The following is a 27,616-nucleotide window of genomic DNA, read 5'->3' on the forward strand; positions in this document are numbered from 1 at the left end:
TATTTGATTTTTATTCCTTAAAAAAAAAAAGGGTAGGCCTAAGGTGCATCATGCATGTGCATTTATTATTTATGAGCATTGTGGTTGGTATTGATTATCATCTTCCCGTCGGCCAGAAAAAAATTATATAAAAAAAAATAAAACTTAAAAACTTATAAAAGCGGATTCCCTGAAATTCCCAATCGATCCCTGGAAAAAGCTTAAAAATGCAGAAAAACCTACAGGGTACAACATGTGGAAGCATGGGAGGTTGGCTTTGGATTTTTACTTAAAAAAAAAAAAAACGAAAAGCAAGAAAATTGACTGTTACTGGACATTATATATCAACGACAAAACTGCCACTACTCTTTTAGCGGTTCTTCTTCTCTGTCATTTTTTTGTTGTTGTTGTTTGTTTTAGTTTTGAAGTTGTTGGGTTGTTCTCATTTTGGTTCCTGAACAACAATCCAAGTTCAAGAAGAAGTCTTTGAAACTGGGTATCACTTGTTTCATTTGTTTGTTTGAGGTTGCTTCCAGTTTTGGTAGTTATTTTCTTGGCGTTTGTGTAATGTGTTTTTCTTTTTTTCTGTTTTGATTTTTTGCAGCAACGTAAACTTTTTCTTTCTGGGAGTTTTGAGTTTTAGAGGAAGAAAAGATGGGGGACAAAAATGAAGTCTTGGAGGCTGTTCTGAAGGAAACTGTGGATTTGGTAAATAGATCTGAGCAAACTTCGAAGCATTTTGTTTGTAAACTACGATATGTTTCATGTTTACTTGGGTTTGATTTATTTTTGGTCCCTTTTTTTGAGCTATTATCTGTTATGAGCAGGAAAATATACCTATTGAGGAAGTTTTTGAGAATCTGAGATGTAGCAGAGAAGGTCTTACTACTGAGGCTGCTGAGGGAAGGCTGACCATTTTTGGACACAACAAGCTTGAAGAGAAAAAAGTACTCTATTTATCTTTATAATTCTTTTTTTTTCCTCTTGTTTTCTAAATTCTGAGTTAGGCCTCTTTACTGTCTAACAATTTATCCACTTGATTGTTTTATCCAGGAGAGCAAATTCTTGAAATTCTTGGGCTTTATGTGGAATCCTCTCTCATGGGTTATGGAAGCTGCTGCTATGATGGCCATTGCTCTTGCAAATGGAGGAGTGAGTGCTTCTTTTAATGGGTTATATATCGAATTCATTAGAAGATCTTTTTCTTTCTAGGCTTTTTAATGAATTTTATCTTCTATCTCTTGCAGGGGAAGCCACCAGATTGGCAAGACTTTGTTGGTATCATTACACTGCTTCTCATCAACTCCACCATCAGTTTTATTGAGGAAAACAATGCTGGTAATGCGGCAGCTGCTCTAATGGCTCGTCTTGCTCCTAAAGCAAAGGTATTGTTTGGGTTCCTTGTTAGGAGTTTGTAATTTAAAGTTCTTATAGATGAGCTTTGTATCTGTGTTATATGCTATATACTGCTGTTTTCATATGATTTCTTTGAGAATTTCTTCTTTGGTGTTAATCACTAATGAAATCTTAATTAAAGGTTCTTCGAGATGGAAGGTGGAGCGAGCAAGATGCTGATATTTTGGTTCCTGGAGACATAATAAGTATCAAACTAGGTGATATTATTCCTGCTGATGCCCGATTACTTGAGGGTGATCCGCTTAAAATTGATCAGGTAGGTCTAATATAAACCGTTGCTTAGCTTACCATGTTGATTTATTGAAATGTTAGTTGCTTTACTGAGTGTGATTTTTTGGTATTTGCAGTCTGCACTAACTGGAGAGTCCCTCCCTGTAACAAAAGGACCTGGTGATGGTGTTTACTCCGGTTCTACTTGCAAACAAGGAGAGATTGAAGCAGTGGTTATTGCCACAGGTGTCCATACTTTCTTTGGGAAGGCTGCTCACCTCGTTGATACTACTAACCAAGTTGGTCATTTCCAAAAGGTAAGTAGATTAATACATTATTTTTTTGTATTATGTTGGAACTTTTGGTCTTTTGACTATGGTTTTAATTCTTTCCTTTCATATCTTTTAGGTCTTGACAGCAATAGGAAACTTCTGCATATGCTCTATTGCTGTAGGGATGATAATAGAGATAATTGTCATGTATCCAATTCAAGACCGGAAGTACCGTCCTGGAATTGACAATCTTCTTGTTCTTCTCATTGGTGGAATCCCAATTGCCATGCCTACAGTTTTGTCAGTTACTATGGCTATTGGTTCTCATAGGCTATCCCTGCAGGTTGGTTGGATTAGTTTGAATGTTTTGAATCGACCTCAGTGCAAGGTATTTGTATCCATTGAAGATTTGTTTATAATTGCTACAGGGGGCTATCACGAAGAGAATGACTGCAATTGAGGAAATGGCAGGCATGGATGTTCTTTGCAGTGATAAGACTGGAACTTTGACACTGAACAAACTTACAGTTGACAAAAATCTTATTGAGGTCTGTTGGCTAATGATGTTGTTTAATGGTCACTGCATGCTTCCTTCTTGTGCAGAAGGTAATTTCTTGTTTGTAATTGTGTCTGACTTAATGTATCAGGTCTTTGCCAAAGGAGTAGATGCAGACACTGTAGTCCTGATGGCAGCCCGAGCCTCTCGAACAGAGAACCAAGATGCAATAGATTCTGCAATAGTTGGGATGCTGGCTGATCCAAAGGAGGTAATTCGACAAGTCCTGTGTTGTTCTTATCAGTCATCCATCGGGTTATTAATTTTTCCATGAAATATATTTTCCTGCACTGTTTATCTTCTTTTTTGTTCTGACAGGCACGTGCTGGTATTCGGGAAGTACACTTCCTTCCATTCAATCCTACAGATAAGAGAACAGCTCTAACCTATATTGACGGTGATGGTAAAATGTACAGAGTCAGTAAAGGTGCACCTGAGCAGGTAGCTTGTCCTTACCACCTTTATTCCTGTAGTTATCCCTTCTTTTTATCAGGATATCATCCTAATTCTTCATACAAAATGCTTTCTAGATCTTAAATCTTGCACACAATAAGTCAGATATTGAGCGAAGAGTTCATGCTGTCATTGATAAGTTTGCTGAGCGGGGTTTACGATCTCTTGCAGTGGCATGCCAGGTAATTTTTGTTGTCTGTTTACATTATGCCAGTAGCATTATGTCTCTACTTCTAACTGCTGTCTCTCTTTCAGTCTTTTGTAATTGAATTATTGCTAATTGAAATGTGGCGGTTCTGTCATTCAATGCAGGAAGTTCCAGATGGAAGGAAAGAGAGTTCTGGTAGCCCATGGCAGTTCATTGGTCTCATGCCTCTCTTTGATCCCCCTCGGCATGACAGTGCAGAGACAATTAGGAGGGCTTTGAACCTTGGAGTAAACGTCAAAATGATTACAGGTGGTTTTCTTTTTGCAGTGTAGCACAAGCTTGACCTTTCCAATGTGATTATTAACTTGAAACTTCCATTGCCTGTGTAAAAGTTAATTGCCTGTTTAGAGAATGTTTTCCAATTTTTTTTATCTCAATTTATAGGTTTAAGTGATCAATGGGATAAGGGTAATAACTAAATTTGGAAAGCCTTGTTTTCCAATTTACCATAAAAGTTGAAAACTACTAAAAATGGTTTTCCAAGTTTTTAACTACATTGGAATCCTGTGTTTTATAGTTTTCCAAATTTAGTTTTTAATCTTATTGTATTAATCATATTAAAAGTATAATTGGAAATGGAAAAGAAAACATTTTCTAAAAGACCAAATGGGCCCTAAGTGTTTCAACATAACTTTTCTGGCAGAGGTCGAAAGTCCAAACTTGGAGCTCACCTGTTGGTCCCATTAACATAATCCAAATAAGGTGCAAGAGTTGGGGCAAACCTCCCTAATGATGTAATTGGGATAGGATATGGTGTAATTAAGTAATTGTACATGTTGGAATGACAGAATGATTTTGGTGGTTGCTTAGTGTTTACATGTTGTATATATGCCAAGATGTCATATGTACTTTAGGAGAAACAAAGCAATGGAATTGTCTAAGTGAATTAAAAAAAATCAGTTTCTAAAGATATATATAGCATGCCATATATCTGAATGTTGGGATGGACTTCGATTTTGTGCAATGAAGCGGTAATTCCTTGGAGGTGATATTTATATTTATAGTTGTCAAGTATAGCAGCAGCCTATTAATTTCAATTATGCATGAAAGTGGGTTTGTAGACTTTATTTGGTGATTTCATGTACTGCTTTTTGACTTATCTTACTGTTGTTGTTTACTTGAGTATATTATTCTGCTTTCTTCTCTTCCCTGCTTGGGATTTTATGGTAGTTCTTTAGTGTTTTAAGCTTTTAGGACTCTTATTCTGAGGCATATTGAATCTTACTTGTTAGTACTTAGTGTTGCTGATATAGAGTCTTGTGACTTCTCTCAGGAGATCAACTGGCAATAGGAAAGGAGACTGGGCGCCGTTTGGGCATGGGAACCAACATGTATCCTTCATCCGCTTTGTTGGGACAGGACAAGGATGAATCTATAGCTGCCTTGCCAGTTGATGAACTAATAGAGAAAGCTGATGGCTTTGCTGGTGTTTTCCCTGGTATAGATTGCTTGAGATTTGATGTTTGCTCATTATAAATTGTTTCCTGTGTTCCCCAATATTGTTCTTAGTGTTCTTTGCTTTCTTTAATATCCCTAGTTTGTGTGTTGGCGCAGAACACAAATATGAAATAGTAAAACGCTTGCAAGCCAGGAAACACATCTGTGGCATGACTGGTGATGGAGTTAACGATGCTCCTGCTCTTAAGAAGGCTGACATTGGGATAGCTGTTGCTGATGCAACTGATGCAGCGTGTAGTGCTTCTGACATTGTCCTTACTGAACCTGGACTTAGTGTCATCATCAGTGCTGTCTTGACCAGTCGTGCCATTTTCCAGAGGATGAAAAATTACACCGTAAGTTCTCATTGGCCCTGATGTCTGTTTAATTTCCTCAGTTTGATATCATGAATCCTATTGTCTCTTAGTGATAGCATTGGCAGTGATATCATAAATTTGTCATGTAGTCTGCCAGTGCTTTATAGGCAGGATGTGGTTACTTCTTCTGAATGTGCTTATTTTTGTCTTTTTCTTTGGCAGATTTATGCAGTTTCTATAACAATCCGTATTGTGGTAATTAGAAGCTTTTTATTTCTTTCTAATTGTTTTGTCTCTCCCATCTCTTGTTTTTCTCTTTGAGGTTAAGGTTGTTGAGATGGATATTATTAAATGTCTAAATTTACTGCATGCTATCCTTATATCACAGCTGGGATTCATGCTGCTGGCCCTCATTTGGAAATTTGACTTTCCACCATTCATGGTGCTTATCATTGCGATCCTCAATGATGGTCAGTTCTCCCATTCTAACCAAAACTTCTTTTTTGTCTCTTTTGTTTACTAAGTCTTATTGGATGTGTACAAAAACCTTGGCAAGTCGAAAACTTAACAAAACAATGATCAGTTTTCATCTTAGCTCCCCTGGGAAAGTGAGTTCTATGATTCCTCCAGCTGTTAATTTATGCTCCATTTTTAAGTTGTTATAGGTTTATTAAATGCAATATTTCCTGCAAGCATTCCTAAACCTTAATGTTGATTGTTGTTGCTGATATTCTTTCTTGTTGCTTTATACTGGTATCAGCTTACTGTGGCTCTTCTTCTTAACTGACTATTGTCATCAAATTTCAGGTACCATTATGACGATATCCAAGGACAGGGTCAAACCATCACCTCTACCAGACAGCTGGAAGCTGGCAGAAATTTTTACCACTGGAATTGTTCTTGGTAGTTACTTGGCAGTGATGACAGTTATATTCTTTTGGGCTGCATACAAAACAGACTTCTTTCCGGTATGAGACCTGCCTTAGGATTGGAAGATTTTCTATAGTTTGAACTATGCATTTAATTGTTTGTAAAAACCATCTCAGAAATTCACTCTGGTCTATAATGTTATTAATTTGGTAACCCCACTGTTCCTGTCTATGGTTCAAAGCATAGGAGGTTTATTTGGTGTTGACTGAAATATAATAGAAGTTCTGGTGATGGTGGTAATGATTTTATTTTTGGCTGTTTATTTTGTTGTTGTTGCTGTTTATTCTCCCATTTTGGTTCAGCACTTCATACGTGAGTGCCAATATTTGATGGCTGATATTGACATTTTTTCATTTCTTAATTTTCTATTTGTGGCTTGCTGGAAATTGAGACGTAGCAAATACATTTTTAACATGTTTGTTGCTTTGGATAATCATTTGATTTTTTTCCCTAGTGTTTGTCTATTGTGTATATATGTATTTATATTGCCATTCTTTTGGGGTGGGGAGCAGTGGGGACTGCATGTTGTCATGAAATTGTGATGAATTACACAGTTGATTGATTGTTTTAACTTGCCAGCGTACATTTGGGGTGCCAACTCTTGAGAAAACAGCTCATGATGACTACAGAAAGCTTGCCTCAGCTGTGTATTTGCAAGTGAGCATAATAAGTCAGGCCCTAATATTTGTAACACGATCTAGAAGTTGGTCTTACGTTGAGCGTCCAGGTTTACTACTAGTGGTGGCTTTTGTGGTAGCTCAGTTGGTGAGTCAATTGTCCGTGTTCTTCAATTTCTCTGGTCTTTCTTGTAGGTAGCAGGGAAAACTTATCATTCTTTTTGACTATGAATAGATTGCTACTCTAATTGCGGTCTATGCAAATTGGAGTTTTGCTGCAATTGAAGGGATTGGTTGGGGTTGGGCTGGTGTGATCTGGCTCTATAACATAATCTTCTACATCCCACTTGATTTCATCAAGTTCTTCATTTGCTATGCATTGAGCGGCAGGGCCTGGGATCTTGTTATTGAGCAGAGGGTATGTATGCCACTGATTTGTTGGATATTTGACATTTTCTACCCCCTCCATCGTCATTATCATCTTCTTCGTCATATTGGGTCCTCTGATGGATTTCTTTTTGATGCAGATTGCATTCACAAGGCAAAAAGATTTTGGAAAAGAGCAACGTGAGCTTCAATGGGCACACGCGCAGAGAACATTGCATGGTTTGCAGGCACCTGATACCAAGATGTTTACTGAGCGGACCCATTTCACAGAGCTCAATCAAATGGCCGAGGAAGCCAAAAGGAGAGCTGAAATTGCTAGGTAAGCAATTCTTCATCTCAGCTTTTTTTCTTGCAATATTCCTTTGTTTATTAATTGAGTTTCTTAGCATCATTTTTTCTTTCTGGAACAATATAAGTGGACTGGGGACCTTATTTATGTTATCTCCTCCAAATTGAAGATTTAGCTGCAAAATGTTTCTTGAGTTCCATTCCTTTTGATGTAGTAACTATCCTATGTGTGCACATGAAGTATTCTACTTCTAGACTAGTTTAAGAGACATTCCATGTCCTCGCCTTGCAAACCTGGGATGTTCCATGTGCTTGTTGCGATTGCCTTCTTTATCTCAACCATAAAAATGGATTTGTTTTAATTTTCTGCGTCTTCCAGGCTGAGAGAACTCCACACACTCAAAGGTCATGTTGAATCAGTGGTGAGATTGAAGAATCTCGACATAGACACAATTCAGCAAGCTTATACAGTCTAAGGAAATCATCCAAAGGCATACTCATATACGTAATGACAGCATATACGTGCACTGAGAGGCAAAATCGGCATGTTCTTGGTTGCCCATCTTGTGAGGCGTAAAGATCATATTTCGGGCTGATAAAGAGTGCTGCAGTTAGCCTTATCTATGTATTTTTTACTGTTTCCCCTTAAATCACCAATTTATGCCTGCAATAAGAAAGCTTATTGTTTATGGCATTGTATGTTTATATTAGTAAAGCCTTGTGGCCTTTTCGTGTTTTCTTCTGTGGTATTAAAAACAAACTCCGATAGTATTAATCAAAAACCAAAATGAACTTTTCGGCACTTATTTGCAAGTGGTCTTGTTAAGATGCAATGGTGTGTGATAGAGATGTGGATATAATACGGTATTCTCACCAAGTTTGGACCTTGCTTTAAGGGTTAAACGGTTCAGCATGAGTTGTAGTGACGTTGCTCTTGCTCACAGATGAAATTGACAATTTAAAACATTTATGATGACATTATACGAAAAAATATAAAAAATATAGAGAAATATAAAAGTAATATGATTTAAAATTTTAATAAAAATTATGTGTTTAAAAATATTTATTTTATTTTTCGTATCCACATGAATACGTAATTTTTGTGTAAAATATTTATTACATAATTTTTTCATGTAAAATATGTCAGAAATTGTGGATGTTTCACAAATACACGAATAGATGAAATGCAACTGACTCTTGACATAATGCATGAGACAGTAGAGCCCTTGAAATGCATGGAAACGTTGGTTACCAATTTGAACCAAAAAACAGAGTTGGTTTCTTCCACTTTCCTTTTCAAACTGAGTCTCATGACATCTGCAGCTATGTTTTCATTTCTCAACATTACATCTCACATGTGGGTCTTGCCAAAGCAAAGATTAAACTGTTCGGCTATCCATAATTCTACTCCCACCATTGAAACACAACACTTCGATGTCACTATTTGTTTCATCGTAAGCCCCAAAAAGCTATTGAAGAATCTTTTTCATACACTTTATCGGGTTCAGTCAAGCCCAACTACCCAAGATCCTGACGCTGATTCGCTTGACCTACTACTGGTCATGTGCTGAGGCAATTGGTTTTCAATCTCAGTTGGATTTCGCTTATTTGGTCGTCATTCCTGACATCACAACTCCAGTTCCAAACCAGTTGGTTTTCCTCTTTCGTGTAAAGTAAATGCAATACCTAAAGGTCAAAAGATTTCTAATCACTCAAGATTGTACTCTATGTTATAGTATAATCTAAAATAATAATCCATTTCATAAGTCTCCAACGTCTCATTTTAACTTGTAAGATCGTGTTTTGAATGGTCTTTATGATGCTTGGCATGGATATTTTATTAGCACTAAATTTATCTTTCTCCAACCAACTTTCATTTTCCTTTTTCCAAATTTTTTTTAAGGATAAACGAAGTGAAGAAATCGAAATGGTTCCATGCAACATGCTTCCCTTATGCATTCAGAGAAAGGCCTCAGTTTGGAGTAAGCCAAACGTATTCCTGAAGCAGATTTAAAGTTAAAACTTTTAGTTTAGGAATCTGCTTTTATAGAATATCCTTTCTATATAACAAAATGGAAAGGCAAGATGAAGGTTAATGATGCTTCCATGCTGTTTTCGTCTTTTGTTTCATAGATTTTCCTTTTCATTTGAACAATCAAAGGAGTCTAATCTTGAATCTGTCTTGTTTTATTTTCCAACCACATTAAATATCTTAACATGATTAGGATTAGGTTCATTAATTCTGGATTCTAACTCTTAACACATTTTTTTTTTGCTTATTTTGGAGTTACTACTCAATAAAACATGAGTTAAATCGTATTTTACTTGTCGCAAAATACGACATCAAAATGTAATTAACTTATTTCCTGATCATACTCTGAGGCCTACAACTGCATATTTTTGCTGGATGGTATAATGTAAAGCTACAGAAAAGGGTTTTCATATTGGCTATGATGAATGAAATCTTGTATTTATGAAGACGACTAAACATCATACTAAAGGATTATCAGATAGCTTTTTCTCTCCATTGACTTCAAGTTCAAGATCAAGGGTGTCACTGTTTCCTTTGTACTTATACCATCTTGAGCATAACAAAAAGTAGGCAAGATTTAGGACTCCTAAGCCAGCAATCATGTAATAGAAGTAATCCAATCTTCCCTTGTTGAGATCCTCTGGTAACCAATTTCCAGTGGCGGCCCCATTTGTTGTTCTGTGAACTACTAAGATCAATAAGCTACTGAAATAACTTGAACCTGCCAAGCCACAGTAGAATAGAGACCCTCCAATGCTTTTCATGTTCTCAGGGAACTGCTTGTAGTAGAATTCAACTAGGCCAATGGACGCAACTGCTTCTGTCAGTCCACCAAGGGTAAATTGAGGGATCAACAATGACGCTGACATAGATGAAATGGCGCCTTTCCTCGGTGCGACTCCTAGAGTTGGTTTCGTGAGAGCTGTAGTTCTTCGATGTTCTTCAACCATCCCCGATACGAGCATGGTGATTATGGAGAGAAAAATCCCAATGCCAACCCTTTGGAGGATTGTAATACCCCCTTCTTTTCCCCTGATTCTTCGAAGAAATGGGACAATAACTCGATCATAAACAGGTATGAAAAAGGTTAGACTAAGCATCATGAATACAACATAGCTTGCAGCTGGGATCTTGAAGTTGCTATTTCCAAGGCGTCTATCAGATTGAATGGCTTGGAAGACAGCATAGGTATGTAGTTGAACAAGGGTAACACCATAGAAGATTTGTGATGCCCATATTGGAAGCACTCTAAACAGGCATTTCACTTCTTCTACTTGCTGCATGCTGCAAAGTCTCCATGGATTAGCTGGTGATCCGTCTGGGTTTATTTGGTCTTGGGGTGTGACAATTGCTGCTTTGTCCAGGAATCTGATAAAAAAAACCTAGTAGTTTAAGAGTAAAATCCAATTCTTAACATGAATTTTTCTTATGATAGTCAATGCTGCTTACCTGAATTGATCGGTATAGGGAAGCTTGGAGTTGATGGACTTGGGAGGAATATACTTGAAAAGGGAGAGCCAAGGTTGCTCCACCGGTTTTAATTTCCTTTTCTCGATTGCTACAACTATTACTTGTGCTACACTGGCGATTGGACTACCAGTAGCTTTTACTTTGACATATATTTTTGAACCAACGAAATAGACCACACAAGCTATAAGCATCAGAATTGCTGGAATTCCAAGCCCAATAGCCCAACTCACGTTTGATTGAACGTACACAATGAGGGTTAAGGATATCATCTGCGCAAAAGTGAAGGTGAAGAAGTACCAATTGAAGAAGCTGTCGATTCCTCTCTTTCCAGCTTCTGTTTTAGGATTGAATTGATCCACCCCAAATGCCAAGTTACATGGGCGAATACCACCAGCTCCCACAATCATTAGTCCTAACCCAGTAAGCAGAAATGCCAGTTGCCCTCCCGCTGGCCCTTTGCATTCACCGCTTCCTTGTGCTGCACAGCGGTGAGGATGCAACTCTGGGATAGCTGCTGTTAGTTGTATTGCTAGCAATCCCTTCATACAAACAACAAAAGGATGGGAAAAAAAACCAAAATATTAGATGCATTTAGATGCATCAGGGTGAATCAAGATTTTAAGTACGGCTATGAAATTATTTTTGTTATGATCTTTTGGATCGATCCAACCTACAGATCAAGTCTGCAGTACAAAATTGGTAAGTTTAGTTGGATCAACAGCCTGCTATGGTTTAGCTCTTTGTTTAGCTGGATCCATATATATTTTTTTACTTTCCTTCTTGGGGTTCTCAACTGGTAATAAAGATCTCAGCATTGAAAAATAATGGGACATCTTATTACCACGAAAGAGGCAACTGTCGCAAATCCCAAAGTCTTGTAGCGACCAAAGTAAGTGTCACAGAGAAAAGCTCCGACCAGGGTTCCAAAGTTTGCGGTGCCATTGAAGACATTGATCATGGTTGCAGCTGTAATGCTTTTCAAGTTGAAGACAGTAGTGAGGTAGATCAACAAATTGGCCAAGGTACCAATGGCTCCCAGCTTCTCAAAGGTTTCATTTCCTGCCACGAATACAACTTAAAAAAAGTTAGGAAAATAAAGGAAAAAGATAGAACAGCTTGAATCAAACAAGAAGTTTTCTCCAAGTCACCAATAATAAATGGCATGGCTTTCCATCCTCTGTAGTTGATTTCTGGCTCATGATCAGCTGTGACTGTTTCCTCATGCTTCTCCATTGTTTCTTTTTCATTCTTCTCCATTCCCCTGACCTCTTTTATTATTTTTTCTCTCACCAGTTATGAATTACCTTACATTTTCTGGTTCCTCGAGGGAAAGGCTACAATCTTATCTGACATTACTTGCAGTAAAAGTGAAGTGTGAACATGGTACAGCTAAATTATTGAGACCTGAGAGGCAAAAAAATCGTGGCGTCCTTCAAAACTTTTCCGTTCACATAAATCTTGCTTCTAATTGGCATGCTAGTCAAATCGCCCTTGGCCAGCTTAGACCACAATTTAGTAGCGTTTCCACTATCAGTTGTCCACATGGCCTGGACAGAATGAGACAGCTCTGTTCAGTTTCCATCGTCAATACTTTCCATTGTCTTTTCTACCAACAAGTTTAAACAAAATTGTTTTTCTCTTCAGTGGTTATGCTTTCGAAGTTAATTAATTGAATGAAGGACAAATATTCAAAGTTCCTTTGAAATTAAAATCGTTTTCACATTTATCTGATATGCATTTATTAATCAGTCAACACAGACAGATTTTTATTTTATCTAGACAAGGAAATAGAAATTCCCTTATGCCACTTGTCTTCAATTGCCAGTGCTAGTAATCAGGGCTGACATTGAATCCTGGGGAACCACTGCCAGAAGACATTTCACCATTGTTGAGGTTAAATAATTTTTCACGGACACTGAATCAGTATTTACACCATGGTTGCATCACTCAGTACTTAAGTTTACTTTTCCTGCAATTTCTATATTATTCTGTTTTCAATGATCTAATTAGTTGACCTACTCCATTACGGTGGGCTAAAATTGGTTTCGAAGTAGCTTAATCACAAAAACACTGTAAGCAAATAAATAAACAGTTTAACTATAGTTAACTACCTATTTAAACTATAGTTAACAACCAATATAAACCATATATTTTGATTAAAAAAATCAACTCAACATGAAAGAAAAAATAACATTAAGATTTGGAATTAATTAAAAAGTAATAATTTCGTAAATATTAAATTAACGTTTTAACTTATATGACTAGTCTTTGATCTATAAAATTCATTTTTTTAAGTTGATTATAATATAACTTAAACTCTTAATCTAATTTCTTAATCTCTATGCAAAACTATTTATATTTTCTATTTGATTATGATAACTTCTTATAAATTGAATAATTTCTTTGGTTCCATGGTCTTTTTTTCATCCAAGTGATTAAAGTGACCAACATTGAACTAATGTCAATGCCAATCTAACAAAAGCTACATTTGAAGAATAAGTTTCTTTTTTCAAAAAAAAAAAAAAAGAAAAATATTGAAGCATTGACTTTAATTCAATTAAGCTAGTTTTTACTACTCTTTCTCTCCCTTTTCCTTGTTCATGGATAAAGAATAATAACTTTGCAATGCATGAATCCAAATCCCATGCAACTTAATATTGAAAGAACTAATCAATGGCAGGCTTCAGAAAAAATATCCCGTGAGAGAAAGTGACACCCAACGTTACTTCCTTTACTACCTTTTTTTTAAAGAAAAAAAAATCTAGCTACGTACGAATATATAAATATAATAATTGAATATGATTTTAAAAAAAATTGAAGATGACTTCAGAGTCATTACTAATTAAATCCGGATGGTAGGTTTTCTAACTACAAAAGATTTAATACTAGAACATGAGGCTCAACATTAAAGGAAAAGTGGTCCCTTTGTTGAAGAATGAAGCCTACGACTGGTCATCAAAGAAAACACTGATTTCTCTTCCTTTCACGTCACTCATTAATTTTCATGGACTTGGAAAAGATATGAATGATCAAAGTATCAACTACAAACATATAGCTTTTGATATCATCTTTAGGCTTTAGCATACCAAAATGATATAAACTGATGGAAAGTCGAATGATCTTCCCTTTCCAAAGGATTTAGTGCAGCAATAGGTAGATGTTTCAAACTACAGGACTTCATCAGATTGCAACTTCTCCATACCAACTTCAAGGGTATTGATAATGCTACCACTTTCTTTGTACTTGTACCAATTTGCACATATTATAAAATATCCTAAATTCAGGACTTCCAATGCAGCAACCAAGTAATAAAAGTAATCCAACTTCCCCTTGTTAAGGTCTTCAGGCAGCCAGTCCCCTGTCGGAGCCATTTCCGTGATCTTATGAACTACTGATATCAAGAAACTGCTCAAATAATTAGAGAGTGCAAGGCCAATAAAAGTGAAAGACCCGGCTATACTTCTCATGTTTTCAGGAAACTGTTTGTAGTAGAATTCGACTAGGGCAATCATTGTGAATGCTTCAGAAAATCCTGTTAAAGTTAGCTGAGGAATTAACCACATCGTTGAGAGAGAAGAAATTGCTCCTCTCCTTGAGTCTATGCCAATTGGGTTACTAAGACCAAAGGCTCTTCTTCTGTCTTCAACTATGGCGGATATAAGCATGGTGACTATGGCAAGAAACATGCCAATGCCCATCTTTTGTAGAAGTGTGATTCCTCCTTCCTTTTTGGTGTACCTTTGAAGCCATGGAACTATTATACGGTCGTAGATGGGCATCCAGATTGTAATGCCAATCATGCTGAAGATACCGAATGATGCGGCGGGAATGTTGAAACCTGTATTGCCAAGACGTCTGTTAGATTGAAGGGCTTGGAAGACTACATATGTTTGCTGTTGGACCAAGGCCACATTGTATATGATTCCTGCTGCCCATATGGGAACAACTCTGATCAAGCACTTTATTTCTTCTACTTTCTGCAAACTGCAAAGTTTCCATGGATTGGTTGCTGATCCATCTAAGTTGATTTTATCCTCAGGGGTCAATATTGCGGCTTTGTTTAGAAACTTGTTTAACACAAAAAAAAAAAAAAAAACAAATAAACAGAGAACTTAGATCTTGCCTCTTACTGATATTATATGCTGTGTTAACTAATAGAAACTTGTCATTATGAACGGCATTTTGATGCCAAAAGTAATTTTTGGTTCTTTCTTGGTCAGCTAATGGCAAAATCCAATGTTAGATGGCTGTAGCATAGGTTGTTGCTTGACTCAATTTTAATCCGAGTACTAAATTTGTGTAATAGTTTTAAAATTGATTGTACACGTGTTATCCCCAATTTTTTTGCTGAGGACCGGTCATCTTATCGAATATCGACAGTAGACCTGTTCAAAGGCCTGATTACTTGTCCGAACCAATTTAACAGTCTAGACAAATTTAAAGCATATTAGCGTTCTGTCTAAATTTGATCCGAATCTGGCCCGTCCATGGATAAGTCTCATTGACAGGTAGGAAAAGTATATGAAAACAGAACAGAAATCAGTAGAGCCAAAGTTCTGTGTTGCTTCCATGCTAGTGACAGAAAGTAGTGAGCATTATCATTTTATAGGTTGAAGAAGAAACAAGAAGGTTCTGCCAATAATGTTCAGATAGACAAAATAAAGACTTGTATGTGGAAGATTTGAGCATTGGTTAAAATGGGGGATGTGAAAGAAAGGAAAATATACAAATAAAACATATTGAAGTGAAAAGTATCTAGTATGACAAAGTATGTGAATGTGATTCTGTTGACCCTTGAGTTTAACATCGTTAAATGAAAACTATGAAGAAAGGGGACAATTTTTAACGTTGACAGGGAGTCAATATTTTAATAAAGCATGACCGAGCAATATCACATGTCACACGATTTTTATGAAGGAAAATGGGGTTTGCAAAATTTGAATGGTAGTGCAAGAAGGGGAAATATTACTTGAATTGATCAGAGTAAGAAAGCTTGGAGTTGATAGAATTTATGGGAATATGGTTAAAAAGGGAGATCCTGTTGGGAATATTGACTCAAATATCATAAGAGATTTGTTTGAGATTTATTAGAGATTTGTTAGATATTACTGGATGGACAAGAAAACTTACAAAAGAAGAATTCTAAGAGAAAGATAATTCTTAATAGGTAAGTTTGATTTGCAAGAGAAGAATTCTAAAAGGAAAAAGATTCTTAATAGGCAAGTTTGACTTACAAGAGAAGAATTCTAAGAGGAGAAAGATTCTTAATAGGTAATTTTGTATGGTTATAAATAGGTGAAATCTCTACATGGTTAGGTATGAGAAAAAGATGTAAGAGACTTGTAAGATTTTGTGAGATAGACAACCAATAGAAGTATTGGGGCTTTACGTCTTATGATGTGTATGTTAGTTTATGAGTGGACTAGAGAAGACTGAGATGGTCCACATAGGTATGATGTATATGATATGTGTTTGGTTATGTTGAAAGGGTGCACAAAGGTTTGGGTTTGTGTTTGTTTGGGTTAAGAATACTTCATAGGACTAGAGGAGATTGAAAATGTCTTATGAGTATTGATTGTTGAGTGAGGTTGATGATTTGATGTAAGTTTGTAATTCTCTACAACTAGTGGATTTTGTTTCTTATCCGTAGATGTAGGTCAGTTAGATCGAATCACGTTAAATTATTGTCTCTTATGTGTTTGATTTATTGTTTGATTTTGCTTCCGATGGTGTGATTGGATTGGAAGCTTTTAGCTTAACAAATGGTATCAGAGCTGTGGTATTCCCTAACAAGTGGTATCAAAGCTGAATGTTTGAAACGTGAGAAGAGTTGAAGATTCAAGATGTGGAAAGGGCCGAAGGTTCGAGACGTGGAAGAGCTGAAAGTTCGAGATGTGGGAAGAGCTAAAGGTTTAAGATGTGAGAAGTGCATGGTTTGAGACATGAGAAGAAGCAAGTCCAGAATAGCTCGATTTAAGATAAGAGTTCGAGTTTAAGTTTTGAAGATTGATGATCGGTTTGTATGAAACGTGAAGACACAAGAGAAGAAAAGATGATTGTGAGACTTCCATTACAGGTGGAGCCAAACATGTCTAGCATGAAGACAGATGATTTGATGGAATTTGAGTCAAGATGAAGATTGTTGGGAATATTGACTCAAATATCATAAGAGATTTGTTTGAGATTTGTTAGAGATTTGTTTGAGATTTGTTAGATATTACTGGATGGACAAGAAGACTTGCAAAAGAAGAATTCTAAGAGAAAGATGATTCTTAATAGGTAAGTTTGACTTACAAGATAAGAATTCTAAAAGGAAAGGGATTCTTAATAGGCAAGTTTGACTTACAGGAGAAGAATTCTAAGAGGAGAAAGATTCCTAATAGGCAAGTTTGTATGGTTATAAATAGGTGAAGTCTCTACATGGTTAGATATGAGAAAAAGATGTAAGAGAGTTGTAAGATTTTGTGAGATAGACAACCCATAGAAGTATTGGGGCTCTACGTCTTATGGATGTGTATGTTTATTTGTGAGTGGACTAGATGAGACTGAAAGAGTCCACATAGGTATGATTTATAAGATATTTGTTTGGTTATGTTGAAAAGGTGTACAAGGGTTTGGGTTTGTGTTTGTTTGGATTAAGAATACTTCATAGGACTAGAGGAGATTGAAAGTATCTTATGAGTATTGATTGTTGAGTGAGGTTGATGATTTGATGTAAGTTTGTAATTCTCTACAACTAGTGGATCTTGTTTATCATCCATGGATGTAGGTCAGTTGGACCGAATTACGTTAAATTATTATCTCTTATGTGTTTGATTTATTGTTTGATTTTGCTTTCGATGGTGTAATTGGATTAGAAACTTTTAGCCCAATAAATGATATCAGAGCTGTGATGTTCCCCAGCAGATTCATGGTTGCTTTAGCTACTTCAATTGCCTTTTCCTAATTGCTGCCACTATGACTTGAATCACACTTGTTACCGGACTGCCTTCTGCTTCACTTTCACATAAATTCTTGTACCAATGAAGAACGTCAAGCATGATAAGAACATCATAAACGCAGGAATGGCTAAACCCCAAGCCCAGCTCACATCGGATTGCACGTAGACAATCACCGTCAAAGATACCATCATGGCAAAGGTGAAGGTGAAGTAGTACCAATTGAAGAAGCTACTTATTCCCCTCTTTCCAGATTCCGGTTCAGGATTGAATTGGTCTGCTCCGAAGGCCAGGTTACATGGCCTAATACCACCAGCTCCAACTACCATAAGTCCCAATCCGCTCAACAGAGAAGCCATTTGTCATGGTGTTGGCCCATGACATGCTCCGCTTTCACTGGAGTCACAGGCTGGAGGATGCAACTTTGAGACCGCTGCTGTTAGTGCAAGTAGAACCATTCCCTTCATCAAGGAAAAAAGTAAAAATTATTTCAGAAATAGATGTCTTTGGTATGAGTTCATGAAAGTCTAAATATAGTAAGTAGATCAGTACCAGAAAAGAGGATACGGAAGCAAATCCCAACGTCTTGTATCGGCCGAAATAAGTATCTGAGAGGAATGCACCTATCAAGGTGGCAAAGTTGCATGTACCATTGAAAACATTAACAAGATTTGTAGCAGTGATACTTTTCACGTTGAAGACCGTAGTGAGATAGACCAAAAGGTTGTTTGAGGTGCCTGTAGTCCCCAACTTCTCAAAAGTTTCATTCCCTGTAGTTTTTATCAAATCAATACAAGTTTAATCAGAGATGAAGGAGGAAAAGTAAAAAGACCATAAAGCAACATGAAGCTCTCAGACCTATGACAAAGGGCATGGCTTTAATTCCTCGATAGTTAATCTTTGGTTCATCGGTAGTAGTAGCATTCCCCTGCTTCTCATTTTTTCTCCATGTGTTTTTTTTTTTTTTTTTTTTCCCCACAAAGAAATCAGTTCGCTGTCTTTCTCTTTTCAGTTCCTTGGAATATTGTCACCTTACTCAGGGTCAAGTAGAATATGTATGCAACCTTACTTGTAGGAAGCGACCCGTAAGCTTGCCGTTTATAAGTTGTGTAGTCCCAATCGACGGAATTATATATTAGATTTATATTTGATGCATTATGGGTGTATAAATATTATATATTATAAGTAAATTATATAATGATATTTTATAAAAAATTAATTTTAAATATATATTTAAGATTTAAGTGTATTTATTTTTAAGATTTTAATTTTTTATGAGATGTTATTGTGATTCAGAGATAATAGAATGTATTAAATATAAATTTAATATATATTTTTGTCTAAATATATTAAATTTTTTTATTTATATTTTATATGCTATCAATGCATAAATGTTATAAACTATTAATGATCATAAGTTGTCACTTAATTAATAAGTAAAATTAAAACTTAAATACCTTAAAAACTAATATAAAAAAATATAAATTAAAAGATAATTTTAAAAAATTTTAAGAATTTTGTATCTGTTATTAAATGATGTGATAATTTATCGTATACTAATAATGTATAATATTTAAAATTAATAAAAAATTATAAAAATATTTGATATACTATTAGTATATAAATTTTATTAATTAATATTATCATCTTATTAATTAATAAATATTAATTTTTAAAATAAATATATAAAAAATTAATTTTTTAAAAATTTATTTATTAATGAGATAATATTATTTATTTATTTTATTAATAAAATAATATTATTTAATTTATTAATAATTTATAAAATTTATATACTGATAATACATAAATATTAACTAAATTAATAATTAAATGATGTGATATTTTTTTTAAAAATAATATAATAATTTATGATATATTAATAATATATAATATTTATATATATTAATACGCTATCAAATATAAATTTAAAATTTAAAATTTTTTATGGCCACTAAATATAGTGGTCAATGCTGACCAGCTCGCAATGGTTAAATGCCAAGCACCGCATACGACAAATTTGCTATATCATTGATTAGATGTTTAGGGGTGATTATGATAATGATGATAATGGCTGACATTATGAACCGAAGACTTTGCTTTTGGTAAGAGTTTGAACATAGGATTTTCACACCTATAAATTAAATCAAGTTGAGAAATCTGTCATCCACATCTCTAGTACTTTTGTTTTGAAAGTCTACATATTACTCTTTCACTCAGCTAATTACCTTCTTCTCTTTGTATAAATTTCTTAAAAAAAAATTGAAATCCATAATTTTCATTTTATCTTCAAGTGCCTTTTTTTTATTTTAAAAAATTTGATTAATTTAGTTGTTATGAATTGAAAATTTCATCCTACTTTGTGTGTTGAGAATTACAAAAACTTTGATACTATTTATTAAGTAAAAAATATCTAATTAATCAAGTTAATAAAAGTATAATAAAATAATTAATCAAATTAAATATAAATAATTAATACTTATAGATCATCTTAATTTTTTTTAATCTTATAAAATATTTTTAACTCAAACAAACAGATACACATATACACTCATGTATCATACGTTCATAAACCATATCAATTTCTTTTAATCTACTCAAACATACACACCACCATATTTATGTAAATTATATCATTCTCTTTTAATCTACTTAAATATATACACTAATAAGAATATTAATCTTCTGTAATCTTAAAAGATATCTATATTATAAAATCTTATAATTTTTTTATATATTTTTTTCATATTTAATCTTATAAAAATTTTACTGATTTATAAGGATATAAATTTATCTATTAAGAATATGTATTTTTTTAAATTTTTTAAAGTCAAATTTACTTATTAAAATTTTTTTAAAAAAATTTTTATAAAATTTTTTATCTATAAAATAATATCTAACTAATTTTAAATAAATTTATTATAAAATTTGAGTAATTATTTTTTGACCCTTTGAATGTTTTCTATATATGTTGCTTTTATCTAATTAGATACTTCTTTCCATTTTATTAAAGAGACAGATCAAAGTTGAGGTACGTTCAATAATACTGTTGGATTGGAACTTTTCACAAGTAAAAAACCATATTAATTTAAGGATAGCTAAGCCTTCATGAGGATTTAATACTCAACTGCAAAACATTTACTTTTCGTCAAAAAAATCATGGAGAGGATGGGCAGACATCTCTATATGTTGGGGGATAAATTACCCTTTCGATTTCATTTTTGAAATTTCAGCTTCTTCAATAAGTTGTCTGATTCTGGAGGCTGCAAATAGCAGCTCAAATTCTTGAATCCAGCAAATATTGGATGTGGCACTGACATGATCCTGCTTGGAGGATGCTACACCATATATAACCTTCCATCGTGGTGAATTCCAATCACATGATAGAATCCTGGCTTGGATAGAGAAAGAACATATTTTCCTTTATTGATTCTTCAAGTCAACACCATATAATCGTGATTGTTGTTACTATCGAAGAAAAGTCCTGGCCAAAATTTTGGGGCAACGTCAGAACACTAATCAACACATTATGAGCTTTTTGAACCGACGGATTTACTAATGGACTGTGAGGCTGACAGAATGACCGTGTGCTGGGTCCCTAGCTTGTCGTTTTGTATCCAAATTGCAATTGTGAAGAGTCAAGCTTATTGCTTACATCATCGTCATCGGGCCAAGCTTTTTCTAAATCATAGACCATCTCATCCACTTCATTCACTTACTGCAGCATTGTTGTTGGAGACTTGCGTGTGATCAATTTTCAATTTCGTTTTTGTTTGTAAGTGATTGTTTCTACGCCTGAAAGAGTCGGGCCCCGCCTTCCTTTAGACACGATAAGTTTCACCGCCAGGTTCCCACTATGCATAGAAAAGTGGCATTCCTGTTTTTGTCGTTTGTTAGAATGTCGTTGTCGAAAGTATATTTGTACAAGATTTATAAGTTTCTATTCAAATATTAATTCATCTTAAACACATACATGCATCCTTTATATGATAAAATTATAAAAATTTTGAATTAAAATAAATAATATTTTAAAAATTAAAAGCATATTTTTATTGAATTTTTATATAATTAATCTTTTTTTAATTATAACTAGTTTTTTACAAGACATACTTTTTACATAAATTATTTAACACTTAATAAATTTTACATTATAATTTTATTTTAATATAAAATTATAGTCAATAAAGCGCAACATATTCTATAAATAATTATTACATTAAACATTAAACCAAATTTAATTTATTTGCTTACATGATATATGTAAATGATTAGTTAAGATGTTCATGAACATTCCTAAAAATTGAAAAAAAAAAAAATTATCTCAACACTTTCAAAATTTTTATTTGGACACTTCTAAAATTTTTCTCCGAATACATCTTTCTTAATTATTTGATCACTCCACTCACTATCATTACCCAATATCAGCCACAACCCATAACCAGAAAAATCCAACATTCCATAGATATCCATTACAATAAGTGGACACAAAAAAATTCTTACATCCATCATTGCGTGCTATAAAGTATGTTCAGGTAAGTTGAGCATTTTAATCAACGTTTGAAAAGTCTATGTTTTTTTTTTGAAACATATACGCAATCCTTGCATATAATATTTTCCTTGATTCAATGATATCTACAATAAAAATGTCAAAGATGAAAAAAATAATCTTTTATAAACAAAAATCTATAATTGAGAAATAATTAAAAGTAACTTGATTGGTGTACTTGTTAATATAAGTAATGCAACGATCAAGTTTGTGAATCATGTCTTCACAAATTGACAATGCTTTAAACAAATTTTTGGTTTATGAAACATAATTTGTCATAAGGTTGAATTGCTACTACAATTTGTTTTTGTCATATGATGTGGTTTGATTTGGATAAAGAAAAACATGGGACTTTTCATCAAATTCCAATCAAATTCCAATAAGAAGCTATGCTAAGATAAAAAAAGAATGAAATTCTTCTGAACGTAGTATTAAATACTCCATCATAAACGGAGGAATACCATATACTTGTAATGACAAATAAAAAAGCATTAACATGGGTTGAGTATTTAACCTAAAATCAATTGATAATAAATGAAAACGTCCAACTTAAATATGAAATTACAAGATACTCAATGCTAAGGGATAATACCATTTTAACAATATGTTATGCATCTCTTTATTCTTTTGCTTTTAATAAGAGACTTGGAAGTGACATTAATTTTTTTAATGGAAATATTAACAACTTCATTATCATTCTGAAGTAGAATATGGGGATTAGTTACAAAAGTAATCTGGTAGAGATTTCCACCATAACTTCTGATCCCCACCTCACTGGTAATCATAGTTAAATTATAAGCAAAGCCTTTAGCACATCTTCTAACATAGAGAAACTTACGAGTATTGCACTCTCAAAAAGTTCCACCTTGTCTCCAAATTTCATTGAGTGCAAACTGACAATTGCTTTATCGAGTTAAATCCTTTCCCCCTCGCCAGTTGCTAGCCAACTAACAAGGATATCATCACAGCATGGACAGCACTCTCCTCCGAGGCAACTCTAGTGACGGCGCAGAAGCATACACTTCCACCAGTCCAGTATTCTTCTCAACAACTCCCAACGAGGCCACCCTGTCGTGGACACAATCACGCGAAAGCTTGCATCCACATTGATTTTCATTTTTCAACAAACCTGCAGGCGGGCAAATCCATCGCTGAGTAGAAGTTTTGCTGCGAGAAACTTATCCCTGCTTATCATGTAAGCAATGGGACTCCTCCACTATCTTTGCTGCCATTAAACAAATCGTAGATTGGGAAACACATGTCCGCTCATGCTGACAGTGGTTTCTGTTCCTCCAAAGCAGCCAAAATATGAAGAAATAATAGTCAAGTACCCCTTGAGAATGAGCCATATTAGGAAATGCATCCAAAAATCAGTCTGATGTAAACATATCCACCAAATGGTTAAACCATGTTCTATCCAGCCCCCAAACAGCTTTATCAAACACACACTAGAAAAAACACATGCTGCCAGAAAAAAGAAATTAGTAAATGTGGTATGTGATATTATTTGATTTGGTTTTTTGATCTATTTGACTCATAGTTATCATAATCAGATCAAATTGGTAAAATTTTTTATTATTTTAAAAAAGTTTCATAGTTATTAAATTTTGATAATTGAAATTAAAAATTTAATATTTTATCAATAAATCAGATTGATGTTAACATTTAACTATTTTTTAAATATTAAAAAACCATATACATTAAGTTATACTTTTTTTTTTCTAATCTCCATTCATCAATAAAAAATACTCATATTATTATCTTAATGTAAAATATCATTATTTGACAGAATATTCTATTAACTAATGGAGATCATTGGGCATATCCATATATATAACTATGATAATTTGGAAGAAAAATCAAGTAATTAATACATCTTTCATGCTCAAATTTGCCTTTTGTTTTCATCTATTGGACAAATTTTGAATTTTCAAAGTATAAAATGAACAAAAGAATGATGAAGAGATTCGAAAGCTTGTGTTGTTAAATTAGTGAATTGAAATCTTATACTATATTTAAAATTACTCGATCCATAAAATATTACAAATCTGGTATAGTACTCTTTGCTTTGTGTACTTTGCACGCAATTATACATCCAAGGATTCCTTCATTCCTTGCTAAAATGGAAGAAAAAGGTAAAAAAAAAAATCTTATAAGGAAATTATGAGTAATAATCATTTAAAATAAATAATAAAAAATTAATTAATATAAAAAATTATTAATAAAAAAAGTTTACTTTAATAAAGATTTAAATAAATAAAAATTTGCCAATATTTTACATTTTTTATGACATTAGTATTTTAATTTTAATTTAATAAAAAATATTAATTAAAGATAAATAATTATAATTACTTTAATAAATTATCAAGGGTATATATATGTTTATTTGCACTTTTGAAATTGGTCCTTTATATGTATTATAGATAGATATAAATACTATCATTAACACTTGTGCTGGACAAGTGCACCAGACTAAGAGGCAAAATTTGGTCATGAATTGTAAAAGCTTTCCCATGCCAAATAAGACCTAGCAATGCAAAATGAACATCGCCATCCCTATTAATCCCCCATTATACGAGTTTACTCATGCTCAAGGTTGCAGGCAATTGCCTAAGTATTACTTGGGATTATTTTGACTTATAGAGGATTAATTAAAAATATGGTATCATTGCAATTACTAACTTGATACAAGTTAAAGAGTTCATAAAGAAAATTCAACTATCACTATCAGATTTTGAGATAACTGTGACGGAAATCAAATCTTGACGATTATATATTGTAGAGTACTATGGGTAATCAGTTACTATCATGCAATTTCAACCGGCTTTTCTTCATCAGCTGTACAAGCATCAGGGTTCTCTAATTCCACCTCTCTCCTTCTCTTGTCACCACTGTTATTTATCACACTGTATTTATCACATAATGGGAGGCAAAGAAAAAGAAGTAGAACAAGTTTGCAACTCCCAGACCAGCTATGACGTAGTAATAGAGATCAAGCTTGTTTTTGTTAAGATCACGGCCACCCAACCAGGGTGTTTTGCCCGTCTTCTCGGTTATACTGTGAATAATTGTGACAAGGAGGGAACTTAGGTAGCCTGCTATGGATATGCCGAGGAAGAATATTGCACCTGCAACCGTCCTCATGCTTTCCGGCATTCGCGTGGTCAAGAATTCCAATAGAGCCACAGCAGCAAATGCTTCTGCCAAACCTGCTATGACAAACTGCGGCAACAGCAATGCAAGACTATAGGGTGAGGCAAATGAACCATGTTTCAAAGCTGAATCTCGCCTTTTTTTCTCTGCTATCCCAGAAACCAGCATGCATAGAATTGACATCACTAAACCAGTTGCAAGTCTTTGTTTAATTGTCAATCTTTTATCCTTTTTGGTTATTTTCCGTGCCAGAGGGATGTAAATACACTCGTATATCAAGATCCATACCGCAAGTGCAAGCATTGGCACAAGGTTAATCCAGCCTGGCGGAATTTTGAAATGTGAACCAATTGAGTTGCTCGTCTGAAGTGCTTGAAGGATGCCAAATGTAGTACAATGGTCCATAATTATGGAATAAACAATTCCTGATGCCCAAACAGGCAAAATTGCCACTAAGCATTTCAGTTGCTCCACTGTTTGCAAACTACATAGTCTCCAAGCATTCTTAGCCATACCATGATTGTCCAATTCACTTGGATCGGTGATTATAGAAGCCTTATCAAGGAACTTGAACCTATCAGTGTGTGGGAGCTTCATTGCAGAAGGATTTGGTCCTGTCAGAGGAGGATCATAAAAAGGGTAATCACAACCTGATGCAATGGTAAAGCGACGCTTCTTACATGCAGCAACAATCACCTTGAGTATGTCCCCAAATATACTTCCTTGAGGCTTCACTAAAACGTAAGTTTTGTAGCCAATCAAGAAAATAGTAATGGACAAAGCAAGGCAAGCTGTTGGGATCGCAAAGCCTATAACCCAGCTGACATTGGTTTGAATGTAGACAACTGCAGTGAGGGCTACAACGAGGGCAACAGTAAAGGATAAGTACCACCAATTGAAAAAAGTCGCTAGTTGTTGTCTTCCTTTCTCTGTAGAAGTGTCGAATTGATCAGCACCAAAGGAAATGTTGCAGGGCCTTATGCCTCCTGCTCCTATTGATAACATGCCAAGGCCTGCAAAAATGATAGCAAGTTGCCAGCCTTGAGGTTGAGGGCAAAAGGATTCACCTTGACAAGCTGACGGTCTAAAACGAGCTACACCAGCAGTCAGTGTCATTGTAACCATGCCCTGTTAAAAAAAAAAGTTGATTCCAAAATGTTTCATTGATTTTTTGGTATCTATGGTTAAATAATGTCACTATATATGAATAACTGCTGCAGTGCTGCTAGCTTGCAAGACAACAGAAGGAAATTGAATAGACTTATCATCTTTAATTTCTAACGTTCACAAAAATCAAGTAAATATGCAGAAAGGGAAAACCTTTAGGTTAATCTGCTAATACGTTCGAACAAGTAATCAGCATAACACATTACCAGAAATGATGCCATGGAGCCGAAGAGGAGGGTAAGAAACTTGCCCAGATAAGAATCAGCAAGAAGGGCACCAGCTATACCAGTAATGTTGGAGGAGCCAGACCAGATATTAACCACATTGACAACAGTGACACCTCCCATATTGTATTCCGTTCTCAGATACACTGCAATATTGGCAATCAGACTCATGGAAGCCAATTTCTCGAAAGATTCGTTCCCTTCAAATGACAAAAATCAAATATGAAGTCATATGAAGACAACTTTTTATTTATTTATTTTTTTATATTTGAGGTTGTCAAAGATTGAATACGTTTCTGATCACTGAAAGTAAAAATAAAATACTTTACCATGAGATCAAGTGGTTGTTGGCTATACGAAGACATTTAACACACAAACAAAAGCGTTAATCCAAATCACATCGTCCATTACCTATTATGAACATTATGGCTCTCCATCCTCCCATTCTAGCAGGAGGAGACGCTGGGTCTTCCACCATGGAAGTAGAATGGCTTGAATTCTCCATATATACCTCTCTCTTACTTCTCCTTGCGCTTGAGTCCAAATTTGCTTTTATATATCTTTGAATATATCCTTTTACTTAGTGCATAAAACAACTTAAATTCCATGCGGGGAGAGATCGATATAGGCTGCTGTATAGAGTCAGACCTTGGCTGATGATAGATTGGGTGAAATAGGTTATATTTGATACCTGATGAAAGGTTGTGATTGATTTGGGTGAAGATTATAGGCATAACTTTTGTGATTTATGTAGGCATCAAGCGGCCAATTAAACTGAGATGTCAAGAGGCTTTAGGTAAAACGGATTCTGCATGGAAAAAGCCAGCATCGACTGAGTTTCAACCCGCTTTTGTAGGGATGTTTTTAGCATATTATGAGATTTTTAGGAGTTTTTGGGCTTGATCCTTGCTAGCTAGATAGATCAATCCTATCTCCTCTAGCTAATTCACATTTTCCTCTTTTTTTACTTTTTTTTTAATAATTATAAAATTTCCAAAACTTTGCAAGTTACAATC

The 27,616-nt window shown here is 34.5% G+C and overlaps 3 protein-coding genes and 1 pseudogene across 4 annotated transcripts; 1 reads left to right on the forward strand and 3 right to left on the reverse strand.

The window, feature by feature from the left end:
* The first annotated feature begins 351 nt into the window (after window positions 1-351).
* On the forward strand, window positions 352-7,876 carry LOC111291468 (ATPase 11, plasma membrane-type-like). The gene is made up of 22 exons (XM_022883252.2): window positions 352-475; window positions 584-687; window positions 807-926; window positions 1,033-1,131; window positions 1,227-1,364; window positions 1,517-1,651; window positions 1,743-1,922; window positions 2,014-2,220; window positions 2,306-2,425; window positions 2,525-2,644; window positions 2,752-2,874; window positions 2,964-3,068; window positions 3,199-3,343; window positions 4,368-4,532; window positions 4,649-4,887; window positions 5,071-5,103; window positions 5,237-5,318; window positions 5,656-5,816; window positions 6,358-6,543; window positions 6,631-6,813; window positions 6,923-7,101; window positions 7,450-7,876. Exons 2-22 carry the CDS (start codon window positions 634-636, stop codon window positions 7,544-7,546), a joined length of 2,871 nt encoding a protein of 956 aa, XP_022738987.2. The 5' UTR covers window positions 352-475; window positions 584-633; the 3' UTR covers window positions 7,547-7,876.
* A 1,638-nt stretch (window positions 7,877-9,514) lies between these two features.
* On the reverse strand, window positions 9,515-12,054 carry LOC111291469 (protein NRT1/ PTR FAMILY 2.11-like). The gene is made up of 4 exons (XM_022883253.2): window positions 11,721-12,054; window positions 11,414-11,631; window positions 10,552-11,111; window positions 9,515-10,470 (listed from the first exon to the last, which is right to left on the reverse strand). The coding sequence occupies exons 1-4, from the start codon at window positions 11,827-11,829 to the stop codon at window positions 9,561-9,563; spliced, it is 1,797 nt and encodes a 598-aa protein (XP_022738988.1). The 5' UTR covers window positions 11,830-12,054; the 3' UTR covers window positions 9,515-9,560.
* Window positions 12,055-13,434: 1,380 nt separating this feature from the next.
* LOC111290267 (protein NRT1/ PTR FAMILY 2.9-like) lies at window positions 13,435-18,534 on the reverse strand (annotated as a pseudogene). The gene is made up of 5 exons (XR_016346657.1): window positions 18,369-18,534; window positions 18,063-18,280; window positions 17,500-17,971; window positions 15,107-15,144; window positions 13,435-14,683 (listed from the first exon to the last, which is right to left on the reverse strand). The product of XR_016346657.1 is annotated as a protein NRT1/ PTR FAMILY 2.9-like (transcript).
* Window positions 18,535-24,957: 6,423 nt separating this feature from the next.
* Window positions 24,958-27,105, reverse strand: LOC111290269 (protein NRT1/ PTR FAMILY 2.8-like). The gene is made up of 3 exons (XM_022881587.1): window positions 27,012-27,105; window positions 26,583-26,800; window positions 24,958-26,337 (listed from the first exon to the last, which is right to left on the reverse strand). The coding sequence occupies exons 1-3, from the start codon at window positions 27,103-27,105 to the stop codon at window positions 24,958-24,960; spliced, it is 1,692 nt and encodes a 563-aa protein (XP_022737322.1).
* Between the last annotated feature and the right edge of the window lie 511 nt (window positions 27,106-27,616).

This window comes from Durio zibethinus, chromosome 11, assembly GCF_047325235.1.
Source record: "Durio zibethinus cultivar Kanyao isolate XHJ-2024 chromosome 11, ASM4732523v1, whole genome shotgun sequence".
Lineage (NCBI taxonomy): Eukaryota > Viridiplantae > Streptophyta > Magnoliopsida > Malvales > Malvaceae > Durio > Durio zibethinus.